The 19,596-nt window shown below is 43.9% G+C and overlaps 1 protein-coding gene across 5 annotated transcripts in view; it reads right to left on the bottom strand.

Annotated features, from left to right (window-relative positions):
* UBR4 (ubiquitin protein ligase E3 component n-recognin 4) overlaps positions 1 to 19,596 on the bottom strand; it is a 78,134-nt gene that overhangs the window by 36,467 nt on the left and 22,071 nt on the right. The window contains exons 31-63 of one of the 5 annotated variants that reach the window (XM_074847930.1): positions 19,491 to 19,591; positions 19,097 to 19,295; positions 18,680 to 18,868; positions 18,258 to 18,321; positions 17,873 to 18,064; positions 17,175 to 17,245; positions 16,903 to 17,050; positions 16,133 to 16,360; positions 15,735 to 15,905; positions 15,457 to 15,639; positions 15,003 to 15,161; positions 14,242 to 14,394; positions 13,730 to 13,957; positions 12,745 to 12,902; positions 11,507 to 11,678; positions 11,135 to 11,336; positions 10,676 to 10,839; positions 10,248 to 10,464; positions 9,634 to 9,850; positions 8,220 to 8,252; positions 7,021 to 7,084; positions 6,408 to 6,542; positions 5,568 to 5,742; positions 5,194 to 5,331; positions 4,627 to 4,748; positions 3,908 to 4,019; positions 3,250 to 3,380; positions 2,933 to 3,110; positions 2,636 to 2,740; positions 2,005 to 2,160; positions 1,178 to 1,346; positions 389 to 485; positions 19 to 126 (exon numbers count right to left, since the gene is read on the bottom strand). In XM_074847930.1, the coding sequence (XP_074704031.1) occupies positions 19 to 126; positions 389 to 485; positions 1,178 to 1,346; positions 2,005 to 2,160; positions 2,636 to 2,740; positions 2,933 to 3,110; positions 3,250 to 3,380; positions 3,908 to 4,019; positions 4,627 to 4,748; positions 5,194 to 5,331; positions 5,568 to 5,742; positions 6,408 to 6,542; positions 7,021 to 7,084; positions 8,220 to 8,252; positions 9,634 to 9,850; positions 10,248 to 10,464; positions 10,676 to 10,839; positions 11,135 to 11,336; positions 11,507 to 11,678; positions 12,745 to 12,902; positions 13,730 to 13,957; positions 14,242 to 14,394; positions 15,003 to 15,161; positions 15,457 to 15,639; positions 15,735 to 15,905; positions 16,133 to 16,360; positions 16,903 to 17,050; positions 17,175 to 17,245; positions 17,873 to 18,064; positions 18,258 to 18,321; positions 18,680 to 18,868; positions 19,097 to 19,295; positions 19,491 to 19,591 (4,939 nt within the window). The remainder of the gene's footprint in view (positions 1 to 18; positions 127 to 388; positions 486 to 1,177; positions 1,347 to 2,004; positions 2,161 to 2,635; positions 2,741 to 2,932; positions 3,111 to 3,249; positions 3,381 to 3,907; positions 4,020 to 4,626; positions 4,749 to 5,193; positions 5,332 to 5,567; positions 5,743 to 6,407; positions 6,543 to 7,020; positions 7,085 to 8,219; positions 8,253 to 9,633; positions 9,851 to 10,247; positions 10,465 to 10,675; positions 10,840 to 11,134; positions 11,337 to 11,506; positions 11,679 to 12,744; positions 12,903 to 13,729; positions 13,958 to 14,241; positions 14,395 to 15,002; positions 15,162 to 15,456; positions 15,640 to 15,734; positions 15,906 to 16,132; positions 16,361 to 16,902; positions 17,051 to 17,174; positions 17,246 to 17,872; positions 18,065 to 18,257; positions 18,322 to 18,679; positions 18,869 to 19,096; positions 19,296 to 19,490; positions 19,592 to 19,596) is intronic. The other 4 variants (XM_074847931.1, XM_074847932.1, XM_074847933.1 and 1 more) reach the window with 4 other exon arrangements.

Here is a 19,596-nt window from a genome sequence, read left to right as displayed (position 1 = left end):
GTGCATACTACAGTTTACCTTTTTGTCCATGCACAGTTCTGCAATCAGTTGGGACAGAAGGTTATCTAAAGCTCCCTTATCTTTCTCATCATCTCCATCTAGGTCTGTTGTGAGCATCAGAATAACCTGGGAATAGAAGTCAGAGAATTAACAGAAGGCAGGTTCCATTTTTTCAAGATAAATACAGATTATCTTTCACAAAACATGGCATGTTTTATCTGGATTAATCTATGTTCTTTCCCAAATTCTGCCTGCACCACCACAGCCTAATATGAACATGCAGTATAAAGAAAGAGAAAGGGAAAAGCATGTACCAATAGAAATCCAGCAGTAGTAGCAGTGATTAACTGTTTGATTAGGGCTTAACTCCTGAGTCCTCCTCACTTACCTGCATGTAAGGAATGGCCCGGACTCCTCCAACGTTCCTCAGCTGAGGTAAGTTTTGCAGCAGCCTCTCCAGCAACATCAGTCGGACCATGTGCAGCCTGGGAAGTCAGAAGCCAGGAATCAGACACAAAGCACTTCAGACACATCACAAGAAATATCAGACGCAGCAGGATCACCAACAGAGCACTGCAATTTACCACGGAAGTTCAGAGCATGAGGAAATCCTAAGGCCATCAAATCCACGCAGACAGGAGTGGCCTCCCTCACACTTCAGTCAAGCAACGTCAGAGATGCAGAGCAACTCCGACAACGGACGTAGTTATTCACTTCAGAACTACACTGGGACCACCTGCAGAATCTAACTGTCTAGAAACAGATACTACAAACCAGTTCCAAACCGCACTGTAGAAATACTGAGCATCCGTTCCCACAGAATGAAAAACTGTGCACTCTTGCACATACTTCTTCCTCACACTGAATTTCACAAGCTCCCAAGCTGTAGATTTTAGCGATTCCTCTGTTTACTACACTCATGCAGGATTATTTCATCACTTCACACAGGCAGCAGTTTTGTGGGACACACGTTAGGTATGTGCAACACATGAATGCACAGAGGAAGGCATTTTGCAACAGCAGTTTGCTCTGTTCTATGCTTCTGACTTTCGAGTTTTACTATCCAGAGTCACAAATGATACTCCATGGATTTCAGCACCTATAGTCCAATCCTCTATAAACAATGACACTGCAGACCAGGTGTGCTATTCCTGAAGAGAAAAACAAAGCCCCTTGCCTGTTGCTGGTGTGGACGTCTCCCTCTGCCTCCCCTTCCCCTTCCGAGCCATCTCCCTCTTGTTGGCCAGTGGTAGTGCTGATGGCACCCGTGCTCGAGCTGACACTGCCTGGTCCAGCAGGGTGGCCCTCAGCTGTCGTGTCCCCATAGGCACTACTACGGCCAGACACTGAAAAAGGGAAATAAAAAAAGGGAAACACCGTGTCAGCACAATTGAACATGCATCTTGCCTGCTTCACAGCAACCGACACAGCTGAACTATACTTTGGAATTACGGTTCTAAGGAGACGGTGTCTTTGGTTATCTTCATAAAGCTACAAGAGTCATTTCCACAGATGCAACTTAACACCCCAGCATTCTTTTGCTTGCCAGCCTCATCTTTGTGGCCCAAATTGAATTGGTTCCACAGCAGTAATTTAAACCCAGTCAGAAAAGGCATGGATGGGCAGCATGGACATAATTTTTTAGTGTGATTATTTTACCGGGGTATCAGTCCCAAGCAAAAAAGAGAGAGATTAATTCTACCCCATCCAAACTTATCCAGCAGTATAGCTAATTCCTTCAGTCTTGCTCTAGGCTACTGCATTCTATTACTACAGGCCAGCAAAACCTACTGCAGATTCCATACTTCTAGAGAACTACAAAAAGCGAGCAAATACTCAGTCTGTACAGCACTTTGGCAGTAACCATGAAGCGATACACAGCATCATCTACCTGCAACTGAGATTTCTTCTTTGCCAGGGACTACCCATGCCCTCTCACTCTGGTAAAGTCCTGTTACAGTAGAAAACAGATGTACAGACACCGGTGCAGCAAGAGATACTCACCACTGTGCTCACCAGCTACGGAGTCCACCGCGCTGCCACCGCTCTCAGAGCCCACGCTCCCGCCGTGGTCTGCAGGTGAGGTCCGGAGAGTTGAGCCATCTGTTGCAGCTGTGCTGCCTTCATCATCAGACGCTGGAGCTAAGAGAATAAAGAGAGCTGTTACAAGTAAAAACACTGCCTTGATATAACTTCAAAAGACACACATGCTATGAAAGAAAAGCCACGAATATTTGTCTTTGTTTCTTGAGTCAATTTTCAACTACAAATCAAAAGGGAACTTAGAAGAGTCCATCAGTACATTTAAGCCTGCTAAAAGCAGTGGAGGGGAGATACCCTGAGAAGGAAACCTTCTCATCAGATAGATAATCATGCAAGTTACTTGAAGAACAATGTTGTTTATAAATGCAAAGGAAATGCAGTATGCGGTTTATTTTGTCTGCATTATTTTAAGGAGAGGAAATAAATTCCTCAGAAGCCTGCAATGAAAGTCCATCAAAGCAGGAAAAGCCCATAAACATACTATCAAAAATAGATGAAGCCAATAGTAATAATTAGTTCTTCAAAACCGTATTTACAAACAAATTTTAAGGACAAAATCAAAGAAGTTTGATTCCTCGCAGTGAACAGTTACCTGATGCTGTTGTATCTGAGAGCGTTCCAGCATCAAGAGAAGAAGAGCTGGGTGCTTGGCCAGACAGTCCTAAGCTCTGAAGTCCAAGTGCACTACTGCTGCTCCCTGCAAGAAGAAAACAAATCATGAGTATCTTTCCATCAAATAATTATGCTAACTCTGGCCTTCTCTGTACATTTCATAGTTCTATTATTTTTGCTTTGTTGGTGGTGACATCAACAGCTTCTGTTTTGTTTCCTTCCCAGTTTCCTCCTCTTCTGTTTACCTTTTTGACTGCCAAGAATGCCTACATCTTACCTTGCTGATCCTGTTGCAGACTCAGGGCAATAGCTAATTCCACCATTGTTTCATCATCTGCATCTGGAGGAATATCCAGCATAGGAGGGAATCCCTCTGCTCCGGCCAGAAGAGCCTCCAGGGGAGAAGGGTTCCCATTATTCACATTTTCAGAAGTCTCCAGAACCATAGATTCAGACTATGAAGAGGAAACAGTGGGAGCTGTCACCAAACCACCACAAGCTACTGGAGCACTACAAACCGATTCATCATAAGTAAATGAAACTCAAGTACCTAACATACTTAAAAGGCTCCAAAGAGAAGCACTATGGACTTACCACCATCTCGAAGTCCCCATGATCAACTTCACTTTGCTCCTGGCTTTCTTGTCGGATATGCTCACCGTTTGCTATCCCAGAACTCTGCAGCTTGTCTTCTGCATCATCGTCATCATCATCATCCTTATCTCCTGAGTTACAAAGCATTGATTCCCAAATGCACTCTTTCCTTACATCATCACCAACAAGGTAATCAATGCTAGAAAAAACCCTAAGCTATTCTCAGTTCACCCCCAATCACTAATGGATTCCATGACAACTACAATTCACATCAATGCTAAAAAAGTATCTCTTGGATGGAGATCTGATACTCTAATTTTGGTCTGCGCACGTCTTTACGACTGATTTATAAGGACTTGACAATATGCACAGAAATACTAAGAGAGTCTGGTTTACTACCCCCTAGATAAAATGATCAGATTGCCCTATCACTGAAAGAGAAGTATCTCAGAGAGATCTCCTCTTTGAATCCCAGAATATCAGAGGTGAATATTTTAAAAAAAAAAAGTTTTAGGGGGCAAGAGCAAGCAAAAGAAAGGAGAAAGACTGGTTTTAGTCTTTTTTAGTGCCAATTTATAAGACTACTTTCTTTTGTCTTTTCTGACAAATAAAGTAGGTAATGCTCATTTAACAGCAAGGATGAACGGATCTTGCATACCCATAGGAGTATTGCTCCGAGGGGAGGATGGCAAGGTGACGTGTCTCCGCTTGTTCCTTGGCCTCAGCACTCTGATCAAAGCTTGTTTGCAAGAAAAGCTCACTGCAGGATCCTAGAGGGTTAATAGTTAATCATTAAACTTCTTAAGCTTTAAGTGCTTATTCATACTATTTAGAAAGATAGCTGAAAATACACTTAGGATTTTCTGTTGGTCACGATTCACGTAAGACGCGTGTCACTGCCTAACTTCTAAACGCCCTGTTTCCCCCAGCAGCCATAAAGCAATACTTATCGTTCCACACGCAGCACATGACAAACATTACTAAAACATAAGGACAGAGAAGTTTCCCCTTCATTCACTTCTGGCTGTATGTTTTTGGCTGCAAGCCTCTATTTTGTATCTGTACTCTGTATTATCATTCTACCTGCATTTAATTCTCTTCATATTACTGAATCAAAGAATTATTTAGCTTGGAAAACACCTTTAAGATCATCGAGTCCAACAGTTAATCTAACACTGCCAAGTCCCACTAAACCACGTCCCCAAGTGCCACATCAACACAGCTTTTAAATGCCTCCAGGGACTCAACCCCTTCCCTGGGCAGCCTGTTCCAATGCTTGATAACCCTTTCAGTGAAGAGATTTTTTTCTAATATCCAATCTAAACCTCCCCTGGCGCAGTGTTATAGGCTGAAGCAGAGCAGAGTAAGATCACATACCGGGCAAAGTAACATCTGCATGTAGATCTTGGATGCTGTATGGATGCAATCCAGTTCACACGTGCAGTATCCGTGGATAATATCCACCAAAGCATTGACTGTAGCTTCAATGTGAGTGAGACCTAAGGAGGAATAGAAGTAGGACTGTAATCAACCATCCTTCCATTTCCGCATGTAGAGATGCTGCAGGAAGCATCTTTTGTTTGTAGACTTCACGACACAATGTTAGCACCACAAATATATTGACGTTTCAATCCAAAATGAGTTTACACACCAGTCTTGTCTGCCTAATGGAATACCGTGCACACCACATACCAGCACCACTGAATATCCTCTAACACCATCCATGTAGTCAACAGTGAATAAATCAATCACCAGTCCCTTTTTACTAGCACAATACACCTACTTCTGAACAAAAGCATTAGAGCAGAATTTGCAGATATACCATAGAAAGCATGTGTTGCATTATTAGCATCTTAAGCCTAGTTTGGAACAAGTAATTTTCTCTGTTTACAAGCTTAAAATAGGATCGTTCAAAATACACAGGCAAATGAAGAGGCAGCACACCTGGCAGGCAGGCAGGGGCAAGGAAGGCGTTTTTGGGTTTCGATGCATGTAGCCTCCAGAAGTGGTTAACCAGCTGGGTAATAAACATGCAGCCATCTCCTTCAGTGTGTTTCTGGGCCTCTTGCCCTTCTTCACTCTCTGTACAGAATGAAAAACAGTTGTCAGATATGTGCAGGGGAAAGCATTAACAAGCAGGGTAACAACCAAGTTTATTTGAAACAGCTTTTGTTAGAGGCTCCGACATCCTCATTGCAAGGACTATCGCATACGTAACAAATGTGTCAAATACAGTCCCTGTCACACCGACCCAGATACCCTGAGACACCTTCAATTATCACAACAGAAAGCTGAAGAAAAATTACAGACTTCTCTACCTGTTTCCAACTGTGGCAGCTTTGATTCTGTATAGTGGACCAGATTGTTGGGTCTCATGATAGCAATGGATCGAGCAGTGATGACCAGCCTCTGAAATACTTCGGGATCAAGGTCTTTTCCTTCTTTGGTTGAGGAACTCAAATACTGAATGGCTTTACTTAGCAATGCCTGATCCTGTAAAGTGAAAGATAATATAGGCAAAGAAAAAACAACAGACAGCAGCACAACAAAGCTAGTGAAGTACAACTGCAGGACAGATCCAGGGGAAAGCCAGCACTCGCTGTTTTAACTCTTGACCAGAGTCATCTAGAAGGACAACTAATATTAAAAAGTCACCCTGTAACAAAAGAAATCTGACTCGAGAATTGATTTTCACATTTGCTTCCCCTCAGGCTTAAACACAGATGGAAAGACCAGTGTATAAACATAATCATTCAAGTTGTTAGCAAAGGCTATCTGCAGGCATCCGTGCCGTTACCGCAGCGATGTCAGCACACTGGCTAACCACTGCTTACCCCAGTGCTTCCCTATCACCCCAAGCCAGATGCCTGTGGAAACGGAAACCAGAGCTATGGACACAGTTTGCAAACAAACTTCGTGTGCTTCGAGATCCTGATTTCTCTAGATTAACAGACAGCATTTCCCACCAAAATCTTCAAAAAGCATTTTAAGTAGTGAAGTTGTGGTGAAACACAAAAGCCAGCGAGGCAGGCAGGAAGAGCTAAAGGAAAATTAGCCAGCATTTACGCTGCATGAACAAAGGGCTTTCTAGGGGCGTGTTGCACCTCAGCCATAAACCAGCAAGTTACAGAGGACACGAAATCCTTGCAGTGTGTTACCTTGTGGTTATGGTACGCCGAGCGGCTGGTGTGCAAGCTAGCCAAGAGGCTCTTGGTTTGCTGCTGGACGCTGGAAGGAGCTGGCATGGACAGCAGCATAGTAGCCAGTTCCTGAGCTGCCACCTTATTCTTCTCCTGCTCCCAAGAACAGACAAAAAAAACATTTGTCAGTACGTTTACCATCAGGGTGATGCATGAGTGATTTCTCAGCGTACCCGCAGCTCCCTCCCCTCCCTGCACTGTGCATGCAAGTTTTTGCCTTCCTTCAACACCGTTTTGACAGGCTCCTCTATTATTTGACATTTAAGGAACATTTCACATGTCTTCATAAGAACAAGTCCTTTTGAGATTTATGGGCTTCTACCCTGCTGTTTTTGTAAACGAGGTCACTCCACAGCGCAAAAATCCCACCAGCGATAAATGCAAATGCCAATTGTCATTCTAAACTAGTTTCAAATGCTTTTCGCTAAGTCAACTTTCAGATCAGTGCTCTGAGCAAAACGGATGCGGCTCTCTTCCGTATCAGGCCCCCAGGGCTGCAGGAGGTGCTGCTGATCTTGCCCCTCCTCCCCCATCTCTGAAAGCTCAAGAATGTATTCAGAAAGTTACTTGCCTTCTCGTTGACTGGTCCTACAGCAAAGCAGCTTTCCAGTGCTTCTAAAGAACTCACTACTAGCCTGAAGGGAGAAAGGAAAGCAGGCTTGAGTACAGCAACCCTTCTCTCTCCTTAGCACTTTGCTTTATGCGGGCTACAGTCATGAGTAGCTCAGAGACAGCTAACGAATGCCAAGTACAAAATCAAAGCATGATAAAACCTGCCACAGGCACCATGCATATCATTTCATTGTGTTACAGACCAGAGTTAAACCTGGCTCACACTCACAGACAAACTTAGGACTGCTTTAATAATCCACAGCTGAAAGACAGGGGCTTTTCTCTACCAAAGAGGATAAAACATTTCCTTACGCAGCCTGCAGCAGGGATAACTTGGATTGTCTTGACAGTACCAATTCACCATGGCCCACAGACGTACATATGACTGCAGATCAAGGGTTGGTATGACACATGGGAAAAAGCGTAACCGACTTTTCTAAGGGAGCAAGATTCTACTCGCTTGCTATTTTCACACAGGTTGCTCTTTCCAATTTGGAGTTTCAGTGCAAAATACTCTGGAGGAAAATTAACTTGGGAGCACTGGGTACGACCCAAGTGAGAGATGCTGAAGTCCAAACTTTTGACAGCGGTGAGGCAGGCTAGTAAAATACTTGCCCCGAGGGAAAACCTTATTTACAACCTGCGGCAAAGTGCTGCATCTCCCTCGCAGCACCGCTTCATGCCTCGTGGTAGAACTACCTGAAATGCCATCTGACACACCAGAAAGAGCAGTGCAAGAATACAGGGAAAAGGAGGGAAGAGCATTAAGGGGAGAAATAACAATGTAGGATCGGATACGAGGTAGAAGAAACAACAATTGTCTGGTCTGGTGGTGATAAATAACATTACATTGCTCAACCCGCAGCCACCCTCTAGAAAGCTATAGGGGAATATAAGTGGGATAAAAAGACGCAAGGAGGGAACAAAGCAGAAAGAGGAGTCTGTCAAACAAGCAACAGTTATGCTGTATACAGCAAAAATCTGCAAACCACCTCATCTTTACAATTCTCTAAACCATCTGCCATGCAATGACCAGAATGTAAAGAAGCAAATGTCACTTGGAAAACAAACAAAAAAAACAGTCAACAAAAGCCACATCATGTGTTCTGTCTCTCTGACACACACTCATTCGTGCAGAGAAAAGGATGGCATACTAACCGGTCCAGGGTGGTTAGGGACTCAGTTTCAGAACTTTGGGGGAGCAAAGAAAAAGGAAAAAAAAAAAATAAAAAAAATGTGTAAAGCTCACGGAAAAACTCCCTAGAACACATTCTAAGCAAAAGGCAAATTAAATGGGGAAATCAGGAAGCCGGGAGAGCGCTATATACAGTAACTCTAAGCACGGTTCTTTCTATCTGGGCAGCAGACACTTGCCTAATAGCAAAACAAATAAAGGAGATCCAGGCCACCTAGCACAGAGAAGCCAAGCACATTGCTTAAAACACCACTGAAGGTTAAATTTAAAGTGCAGACACCAAACTTCTGAGAGGAAAGCTGCCTCCTGAATGCCATTAGTTGTTCCTACTCAAGAGGCTCTTTGTAAGGTAACCATGCTGCGTTCTGTAAGACGTAAGTAAAAATAAAAAGAATAATTTCTTTGGTTCCGAGTTTTTAGAATACAATCCCACTGCTCTGGAAAACCAGAAAGCATGTCTGCGCAGAGGGGGACATCTTGTGGAGATGTCACAGCAGAGGAGGGGAGAAAAGAGAAAAGAAGCACAGGAAAAAATCCCAGGAACTATTAGACAAAATATTAAAGGATGGCCAAACAGGTCCTTCAAGTGGACATAACTGCCATTTCAAGCCCCGAACCTTTACCCGAGAATTTCAGTAAAACAAAATTAACCACCATTTACTCACAGTCAAGCAGCGTATCCCTTAAAATGCTCAGTTTTTCAGCAATGCTAGTTCCTCTGATTTGTTTCCCTCCCATTCTCGCTAGCTTGCCAGGCTTTCTACAACCCTTATGGCACAGACTGAGCTCAGAAAAAGAACAGGGGGTGGATATAAAAAAAAAAAGTAGTTCTCCTTCTTCTCCTAAACATATGCCCAGCTCACCCATGTGGTTTGACTCTCAGTAGGGATATGTGGGGGGAAAAAAACCTAACACTTTCTCCACCCCAGTAGTTAAGTCTGAGACGTACGGGCTACAAAGTAAGTTGGTGGGAACCACTAGCCTACAAAGCCGTCCTCAAAACTGAACTTAATTTCAGAGAGGCCTAACCTCTGTGAGCTCTAGTGAATGAAAAAGGGCCAGCTTGAAATGAGAAAATGTACCAAGAAGGCAGAAATCTCTTTTAGCTCTTCAAGACTGCTGAAACAAATGAACTTAGCAAGACGAAGCATGCACACAGATCTATCCATCTACTCCATCAGATAAATCAAGAGTGAGCACAAAGCCCTCCTCAGAAGACAATCATTGATTTTTCAGTTGTTGTTTTGTATGGCAGTGAGAACAAGTCACTAACTCACTTAAGATCTCCCAGATAAGAACGGCACACAAGCGCACCTAGGTCCCCTCTACAGCAACTACCCATTTTCAAGGAGAAATAAAGACAGACTGCAGAAATACCTCTCCAGGACAGTCCCACTGGCAGCAGCAGGGGTGGTCGACTCCGTGTCTCCAGTGCCATTCCCTTGATTCAGGTTAGGGGGACAAACATTGCTCACTGAAGCAGATGGGAAATCCTCGGGGGGCTCATCAGGCCATCCAAACTGCTCTTTGGTTTTGCCATAAATTTTTATGGAATCCATCATTGTGACTCCAGCAGGATCCACAGAAGCCCCAACTGCAGCGATGAGAGAAGTTTCTTAAAAACTAACAGAACAGTTTCTTTTGAATACAAACAAGCACAGACAGCATTATAAGGTCAGGATGGCAATCACACTGCATCGTTAATATACTGCCACTCTGGCAGTTTCGCCTCCTTTTCAAGGCCACTTCCCTTCTCCATTACCTCAACACAAAATTATTGAGCTGAGCTACTGCACATTCATCGACTGCAGCAAGAAACTGGGCCATGAAGTTATAAAATGTTCAGGATCTGCCCCTCGAATTGTTTCTGTAGTCAGGTCAAACAAACAAGATTGTGGAAACCCTCCTTACTATGAGGTAAAGCACAGTAGCTTCAACTCACCCAAGCAAAACCAACAGGTAGTCGAAGCAAACAATTCACAAAGACTTACTGAAGATGGTTAGTTTTTTGTCAGCCTGCAAGGCTTCCTCGCGAGTGAAAGGGAAGTCAAACCAACGAGCCCTGGTCATGTTCAGCTGCATGGTGCGGCCAAAGATCTCCAGGTACGAGGGCGCTCGCTCTATCGCTTGGGTGCCAATCTGGATCCGCATGCCTGTCATCACCATCGTGCTGTTGTTGTTTGTCACTTCGATGGTGAAACCCCCAGGCTGTAGAAGAAAAATCACAGCTCAGAACGGTGAAGTAGAAAAATCACTCCTAAGCTAAGAATCTGAAGGCTGTACACAGGTGCCTCCACTGTTTATCTAACAGTATCATGGGATTTGCACAGCATCATTTGGACAAAGCAGATTCCTAAGAAAAGGCATGCTATCAATCTAGACAATAATGTCACCTAGAAGTCCAGATTGCCCCATTTACCTTTGTGTTGGCCACATACATGCCAGTGGAATTGAGCCGGTGCTTTATCTGCTGAGCATTGTAAACCTGCAGCAGGTCGTTGCCTCCAAACTCCACATCTGTGAGTTGCTGGTTGTGTTCAAAGAAGTCAATGGGGAAGTTCACTTGGCTGGATGCGCGAGTTGCTAAAAAGGAAGAGAGACATTTTTGACAAAATACATTCTCAACAGGCAAAGCTATGGTAAAAAAGCTGCCAAATGAGCTTGCCTCCTTTGGAAATGCCCGTGCGAGCCTGATAGCTATGTATTTTTATATATATCTGTGGAAACATTTTACCCGGGCTTAGCTAGTACTTAGCCCTGAGGTTAACCAGTAATTGTCAGGAGTGAATGTCTTAAGTATCTATATGATGCCGATCAATCTTTGCATCTACATTTGCCAGCGCTACCTTGCACAAGATATGTATGAGAAGTCCCTTACTAATAGCAGCTGCCTTGCGCTTGCGGACTGGCTTCATGATGCTGATGACGCTGCTAGGCTGGAGAGAGGGCTGGAGCCAGTAGGAGGTATTCTCCACGTTGGCCATGTAGATCCTCAGGCTGCCGTCTTCGCACAGGAGGATCATAGTGGTCCTCTGCTGCTCATTGCAGGCCGTGTGACGGATGGCCACCATGTCCTGAATCTGCAAAGGCAAGCAATGCAAGTCAAGGAAAGGAAGGACCCGGCAACTGCTGCTTGAAAAAACAAACTCTTTGCATTGGAAAAGCTGCAAAGACTATCTTGTTCCATCTTCTTGAAGGAATAAAGGAAACCACATTTTAAGGGCCAAAAATACAGGGAACTATGACTAACCTTTGCTTTGGCTGGCAAGGTTTTAATTTCCTGGATGAGAAAGGTGTCTGGCTTCACCATCACCACCAGTGGGACACCTGTGGTTTGTTGAACACAGCACACCAAGCCAGGATGGTTCATCACCTCAGACCACTGACACAGCGCCGGTGAAGTCTTACTCCCACCGTTTGAACTGCAAGAGATGAAGGGCAGAATGACATTAATTCAAGAAGCAACACAAGTGAAAACACACAAAATTCATCACCACTCAAATCAGTTAAAGCTTCGTGCCTAGCAGGAATTCAAACCACTGCCTTAACGAACAGCCAGGAACATCAGCGTCTAGTTCACAGGCCAGAAACCTGAGACAGTCACTAGAGTGGGCAGAAGGCACAAGCATCCCAATTCACAGCCCTGCTCTCTACCCTGAACACTTGAGGACAGCCATTTAGCAAGAGTTTATGCCCAAACCCAAGGAAGTAATTTTAAAATAGCTTTTAGATATCTTTTTATCTGATCAGATGCACAGTTCCACATTTCAACACACCCAGCAGCACTAAGCAAGGGCCAATGCAGGAGAATCTGCATGACTCTGCTCACTCGGGTGGGAAAAAAAAAAAAGCTGCAAAGAGACTAAGCCAAACTTGACTGGGGCTAGGGAGCTCTTGGAACTTTCCCTGTCTACAGAGCCTACTCACAACAGTGGCTTTGCATCAGGCTAGTGAAGAGTCTGTGGCCTAAATGCCCAGCTCTGCTCATCAGGACAGATGACAGAATAGCTTTTTTTCTTGCCACATTCATAGCCTAAGAGATTGGTTTCCCTCAAGGGAATCTGAAAATAAGCCTTAATATGCACAGTACACAAGGTCCACTGCAGTACTGGTGCCGAAAGGAAACAAAGGCTTCCTGCTTTGCAGCCCCCGCGAGGGTGAGTAATCCCATCGGTTCCAGCTGCCGCACCAGTAGCAGCTCTGCACTGTGCAGCAGGACTGCTCTGAAGCCACCTTTCTGCTGTGAAATCCTAGCGAGAAGAAAAAATGCATACGTGCCCCACTGCCAAAACAGCCCGCTTTGGTTTCAAATGATTCTGCAATTAGGGCAGAAGCACCATGAAAAGCAGCAAGAAATCATCAGTCGAAAAGGGGATCTTCACCACGAGCTCAGGCCATTGAGAGCTGGGATGTTAAGAATAGTTAGTAATATCTATTAATAATGAACAGAAACAAAAACTTCAGGGGAGTCTTCCAGGCAAGCCCCACCTCTTTATGTTAATTGGAAATAGCTGCTGCACTTCCAGATTGGCCCGGTTGATAGTGGCTGCAAAGGATTTGCCTTGACAGTAACTGAAGAACAACATCTGTAGCACATGGGAGTAATACACTGACACACCACCTCCTGCTACCTGGCCATTACTGTCCTGTAGGATCAGAGAGAAACATTTCAGATAAACACATATCCTCCAAAACACTCTGTCAGGCTTTTAAATTTCTCACAACACAATTATTGCAAAAGCCTCTCCCCCTGCCCCCTCCCCAGCAGTGAGGGAAAGCAGCCCTAAATAATAATTTTCAAAGCTGAACTCCTGGGTGAACTCATCCATCAGATACTTCAAAGGCTTTTGAAGGAGGATACTGAGACTGTAGGCTGTGGGTAGCGCCCTCAGCTACTGCATCGTGTGCTGGAAGGTTGTATGACAATCTCACATGGAGCACTCCCCATGTTTCCAGCTCATAAAAGAGCTTTCCTGAGGGCCTTCTCATCTATTCCCCTGTTTTGGAGCAGGCTGGGGTAAAAACACTGAGTGAAACGTGGACAGATTTTAAAAGTCAGCCCCAAGACTACAGAGCTGCTCTTGAGCGGAAACAAAGGCTCACTCTACCTTTGCAGCCCCAGCAATGGTCAGTAACTTTATCTCTTCTGGTTACTGCACCTCTGGAGTGCCTTGCTCTGAGGCCGTCTGCCTGCTGAGAAACCCTGCTGGGCATGACTTCAGAGCCAGCCATGGAAAACATGCTCCATTTTCTAGATGAAAGGATCAAGGGGTTTAATTTTCACCCCCACCCCCTTTCACGACAAGGATATTTCTCTTTAGAGGAATGGCAAGCTCACTGATCTAGATCAGGGGGCTTAAAAGGGGAAGAAAAAAAAAAAAAAGAAAAAAGGAAACTTCTGCCTTCAAATGTAAGACACAAAAGAGAGAAAGCCGCTGCAGCCCATACTACAAGAAAAGGAAGTCACCAGTACCTTTAGGTCCTCATGATTGACTTCAAGCACATTGGTGACATAGAATGGTCCGTGCTGGGCACTGCTCGCCTCTTCCATGAGCTGCGTATAGATGTACCCAGCGGAGGACATGATCACTATTATGTTCTTCCCCTCCTCGTTGAAAAGAAAAGTGACATCCCTGATTTTGGAACTCGGTAGAAGGAAATAGAAAGTTGGGCTCAAGGCATCTACAGAGAGATCGTAAATCTGTGGGAAGAATCAAGGAAATAATTAGCTACTACGATACAAAACAGTGCAAATGGACAAGAATTGAGACAAGGAAATACCTATTAAATGTTATAGTTCTTTTTTTTTTTTCTCTTTGGGTTCTTTGGTTTTGCTTTTTCTTATGGCAACAGTAGCCAAACACCACAAATTTATATTTCCAATTTATTTCTAACTAAGAATATTATCACATTCTTCCAGAGGCAGCTCTGCAAAGATCCAGACTCTGGTGACCACTTCCCATCATAGCTTATGATCAAACATACCTTCACAAAGTCTGCAGTCACAATAGCAAGCTCTGTTTGAGAACCTGTCAGCCACACAGCTTTAATGATGAAATTTCCAGTGGCTAGCTGGGGATGAAGTACCAAATGATCAGAGACTGATCCAGAGCTGCTGAATGTTAACACGTGGCAGTCCTGCAGCAATGAAAAAAATTGGTCAAGTATTAGAACAGAATGTTTATAAACATTTCAAGCCAAGAATGGAGCTAAAAGCCAGCATTCCTCTTAGTGCCAATAATGAGTAAGAATCTGCAATTCCTGCATTTAAGATGAATGACGTGAAAGTTTGTAAAGAAAAAACAAAATGAAAAAAAACCAAAACCACACAGAGTCCAGCTGTTTCAGAGCTAAACAATAGATTTGTGGATTCTGCACTGTGAAAGCTGAATCTAAATTTGGGAGATTACTAAAATGAAGAGTCCTTGCTACAAAACACTAGTTGTTACAGACTAGTTCTAACACACTAAGTTTCACATGACTAAACCTTGACTCCTGTCTTAAACTAAAATTGGTCTAAATACAATAAAGAAGTACTATTTTGAGGCACTGTCTCATTTAGCCTATTATTCATATAGGTTCTGCTTCTTTTGATTCATGTATCTAGTAGGAAAGTGATTCATGAGCTAAAATTAGTGACAGACCCTTTGGAGTCATCTCTGTGCTAGCTCCTCAGGAGAAAGAAATACAGCTGGGTTTGAGCTGATGTTTCCAGCTGCCTAGGAAAGGGTTTGTCAGGCACTTACTTTCAGGCCACACACGGCTAGGTAGTCCTCCTTGCAGGGATTTCCAGTGAGGCTCAGCACAGTAAACGGAACGGGCGCAGATGCAAGGCGAGTAAGGGTCAGTTTTCTTTTGCTGGAGTCTGCTTGTTTCAGCAATGCTGAGAGCTGAAGGACTGTAATCTGCAGAATAAAATGAACTCAAGTTATCCAACTTTACAACCGAGGGGGGAAAAAAAAGCATTTCAAGTTCAGCTCTATGACTGCGTCCCCACAATTTTCACTGTTTCTGCTGCAAGAACTCTTTTCTCTGAAGAACGAGAGGTTTCTCTAAGCTATGCAGTACTTTACAGAATATCCAGATCTCAGGACAGGCTGTGTCCTGATCTCAGATCATATTCTGCTTGCTGTTCAGTGCTCTAAGGCCGTTTCATTTTCCCTTACAATCCAACATCCTCTACAGAGTTAGAGAACTCACCTTGCCCTTTTCATGACTCACAGCCAGGTGCTGCCGACGTCCGTGGGGGGACGAGAGCACACACATCGCCACCCGCCTCAGCACGTGAGCGCTGATCAGCTGCCGGATCGTCTGGCCCTGGTCACCGCTGTAGTTCATGCGGACGTTCTCAAAAGCACCTTCTTGAGAGCCAAGAGTTGGGACCTGAGTAGAAGCATACACAAGTGTAGCACTGAAATGTTTCTGTTTAAAAAGCAATCCCACCTATTCACCGTTTAATCACTCTTTTAGCATCATACCATCAACTGATCGGTCATTTCTACTGACTTGTCCAAAGTATGGAGCTCATTGAGAGCTTGCTGGGCACGACTGCTGCTCCCCATGGCTGAAGCTTGTTGGAAGTTTATCTGAATGGCATCCATCAGGAAATTCAGCATCTCCAGCACCAAAGGTGCAAAGGAGAAGTTGGCCTACAAGAAATAGATATGCAAGTCAGGACAAGATGTTCCTGCTGGGAGTTTTCACAAGAGCTGTGTGTCAACTGTTGTTTTTTTTTTTAGCCTGACACCTCTTTTATGACCCCCTGATCATAAAGAAGAGCATAAAAATCAAGCAACTTGGCTGATAACCAACACAGTCTGCTTAAAATCCTCATCATAAACCATCTTCTTTTAACACAGCTAGCTGATAATCATACCTGGGACTGTAATTCCTCTCGACAGCCCTCAACATTTCTACATAGGCTGCTCTTCTTGGGTTTTTCTTCGTCAGGGCCCTTCCCCTCACTAATGGTGACCTTGGCTTTCTCTGCAGGAGAGGTGCTTGCGTGTCGAATGACACTCTCGGGCACTCTGGGCTCACTCTGGAAGGCAGATTCTTTCATGGTAGAGCTCATGCCACTGCTGGGAGTTCTCTTCACCAAAGCCTGGGAATGACACAGCAATGCTGAAAGCCCAAACCACACTCAATTTCACCACTGATGAAATAAATACAGATTGTAATAGCAGCAAGATTAACATAATTTTAAAGAAATAGAGTGTAATTCTCTTAGACTGCAATTTTAAAGAAATAACACAACATTATCTTGCATGCCACTCTCCACCTGAGTATTAGACAAAATTTTAATATTTAAGATAAAGTCACTTTGTTTGTTTTCAGTGGAAAACATAGGAAAAGTTGGTATCTGACTGCTGCCTAGCTTAAGCTAACTTGCAAATTCTGTAAAGGTAGGTGGAATCCCAGTAGTCACCAGGACAGAGATTTGCCAATGCACTTATTGGGTGCAAAAAAAAAAATCACCAGGCAAGGTGTCAATTAAGAGGGTTCCTCATAAAGCCAAGGCCTTCAAGTCTTAGTACTCTTACACACTCGTATCATGATGCAACTTAGCGCAGAACAGAAGCCTCTGCAAAAGACTTTAAAAACCGAAGAAACCACAGCTTGTACGTTGACATGAAGACACTTTACCAGGCAACTGCCATCTTCCTTGGCTCCACAGTCACAGAAGAACGATCCATATTTGGCATAAGAAATCTCATGATCCTTGTGACAAACTTTAGCACAAACTGTGCAAACACCAACCCCATCAACCATCTTGCAAGTGTGACAGTGATACCTGCACAAAATAAGCCAGACGAGTTATAAAACACAGTGCCTCAGGAAGGCTCCACAGCCTGTTTCCTTCTCAACGGCCAGAAATAATCAGGCTGAAATTCTGAACGCAAGTTTGAGATTCTTACCAATGTTGATTCATGAATTCTTTCTGTGTGATAGTGAAGGTACAGAGTTTATTACAAAGAGAATCTTCATCCTGTTAAGAAGAAAGTTGTTTCAGAGAGGTGTTTATAACTGCAGCTACAGCAAAGGCACATGGTACAGAATATGTTCCTCAGACATGAAATGTGCATTTTAAGAACAGCGAGTTTTAGCACCACCTAGTTAAAAGGCAGCTGGTACCAAACCACATGGAGAGAGGAACGGCAACGTTTTATAGCAACTCAAAAGAGTGAATCAAGAAAAAGAAAAAACAGTAACAAAAATAATACATTGGGACGACAGATTTTAAAGAATGTTATTAATAACAGGGATTTTTTTTCCCACGCAACAGCACTTAAAAGCCTAATCTACAATGCTTGTTGGTACAAAAGCTAGTAATTGACAAACAATCAAGTAGGAACAAACCCATCTTACCCTGCTTTTTTTTGTGTTCTAAGAAAAAAAACCCCTTTTAACTTTTGTTGCCATCACAAAGTCAACAGATCTACGTACGAATGACAGATACTCTCTTCCAGATCTGACAACGAGGGTTCTTCGCTCAGTCTCCCATAAGGGAATAAACAACAACAAAATTTTCATTTATAACCAGAGTAATTCTGATTTGGAAGCTGAAAAATAAACCTTCATCTCATTTGCAGCATTAGCTGTGACTATTGCCTACCGAATCTTCAGCTTGAGAGTCCTCCTCCTCCACTGCCAACTCTTCCACCCAGTCTGAATCCACCTCAATCGCCCGTTCCTCTCCATCGACAGAAAGGTGACTTGGCCCTTGGCCACTGGTCTGGCTCAGGGCATTAGTGACATCGGCCAGGTAAGAGACAATATGGCACGTACACTCCAGGATCGTCACATGCTATAAAGCAGAGATGAGTGAAAGTGAGAGGCAATGCTTAGACCCCACAATAGCTGCTACAAGGCAAGAAAACAGAAGAGTCCCCCTGACCAAATCGCTTTAAAACTCCCACAATGAAACCAAAACAGGACAGCTGATACAGCTCATGCCCCAGATTTATTCCTAGAAGTTAAGCAACAGCCACACGTCTTACCTTCCCTTGCATGACGTTTGCATTCATTTTTTCTACCACATTCTTTTGCGACAGGTATTTCTTGCTGTAACAAAACAGCAGAGAAGATCATTACAGCTAACAGTCTTTGGGAAGTGTAAACTCAGTTCTCTCCAATAGCTTCAAGCATTCAGTTTGCTTTAGATTAACAAGAAATGTATAAATACGGTAATTGAACCATTGAGAGTGGTAAAGACAAAGAAACCACATGGTTGTTCTTAATGAGGGGACACAGATCAGCCTCTCTCAGGCACTTCATATTCCAAACAACGAACAATAAACTAAAAAATAAGCATGTATCAGTAAATATGAACTTCTGTCTCCAAACTACCGGTGAGGGGGGAAAGAAATAATTCATCTAAGCGATGCAAATGAACAAACAGCAGTACACAGCTGGCTCTTACCATCTGCCCAGCCAATCAACAGCAGCACCATGAAGCTGGAGGTGTCCGGCACCTTGTCCTGCGCTAGCCAAAGTTGCCATCACGACCATCAGTTCAGGAAAGCCTGTGCCATCACCATTAGCCAACATCTCTGTTGCCATTGGTATTAGAGTACTCAGCAGAACAGTGCACACACCTTCTCCGACTTGGCTGATCAAAAAGAGGAAAGTTTCAGACAGGGTGCATCACTTGGTGAAATACAGCTAAGCCCCACACTGCAAGGGCACTGACACCGCAAGGCCTTCAGGGCAAACAATTTCATCACTTCATTTGAAAGCTGACAACAAGAAGGCCTCAGCAACTCACAAATAATTTGCACATCCAGAGAACAAAAGAAATGAACAGCACACAAAAGAAATGAGAAAGGTTGCACTTCACCTGTTTTCCCGAACAATGTAAGTTGTCAAGAGTTGCAGCAGCTGCCTGTTCTCTTGCACAACGTCCAGTTGGTCTGAATCTTTGGGTGGGGACATGGTCATCCTGATCAACCAGGCCTGGAGACGCTCATGCTCCACACAAGCCAGCTGAGCCAAAGAGCCACAGAGTCGCAACAGGCTGGGGTTGGGACTCTTCTCAGCTGGTGGAGAAAAATACTGGTGAGTGACAGATGCTACAGTGAGCGTGTTTGAAGACAGCTTTCCATAAGAAGTGTGAAGTTGTCACTCCACTTCCTCTTACAGCTTTTCTTTCATGCATCTTCATATCGCAGTCTAACACAAGAACAGTATAAGCTGGACAAGGGCAGCACAGAAGAGATTCAACAATCACTTACTTAGCTGGAAGAGCTTGGTGAAGAATTTCAGCACCCTGTTACAGAAGTTCGCTGAGAGGTTTTCATTGGCTGTTGCCATCATGATCTGGACCAGTTCTCCACTATA

Source organism: Strix aluco, chromosome 22 (genome assembly GCF_031877795.1).
Source record: "Strix aluco isolate bStrAlu1 chromosome 22, bStrAlu1.hap1, whole genome shotgun sequence".
Lineage (NCBI taxonomy): Eukaryota > Metazoa > Chordata > Aves > Strigiformes > Strigidae > Strix > Strix aluco.
This window is presented reverse-complemented; position numbering and strand designations above follow the sequence as displayed.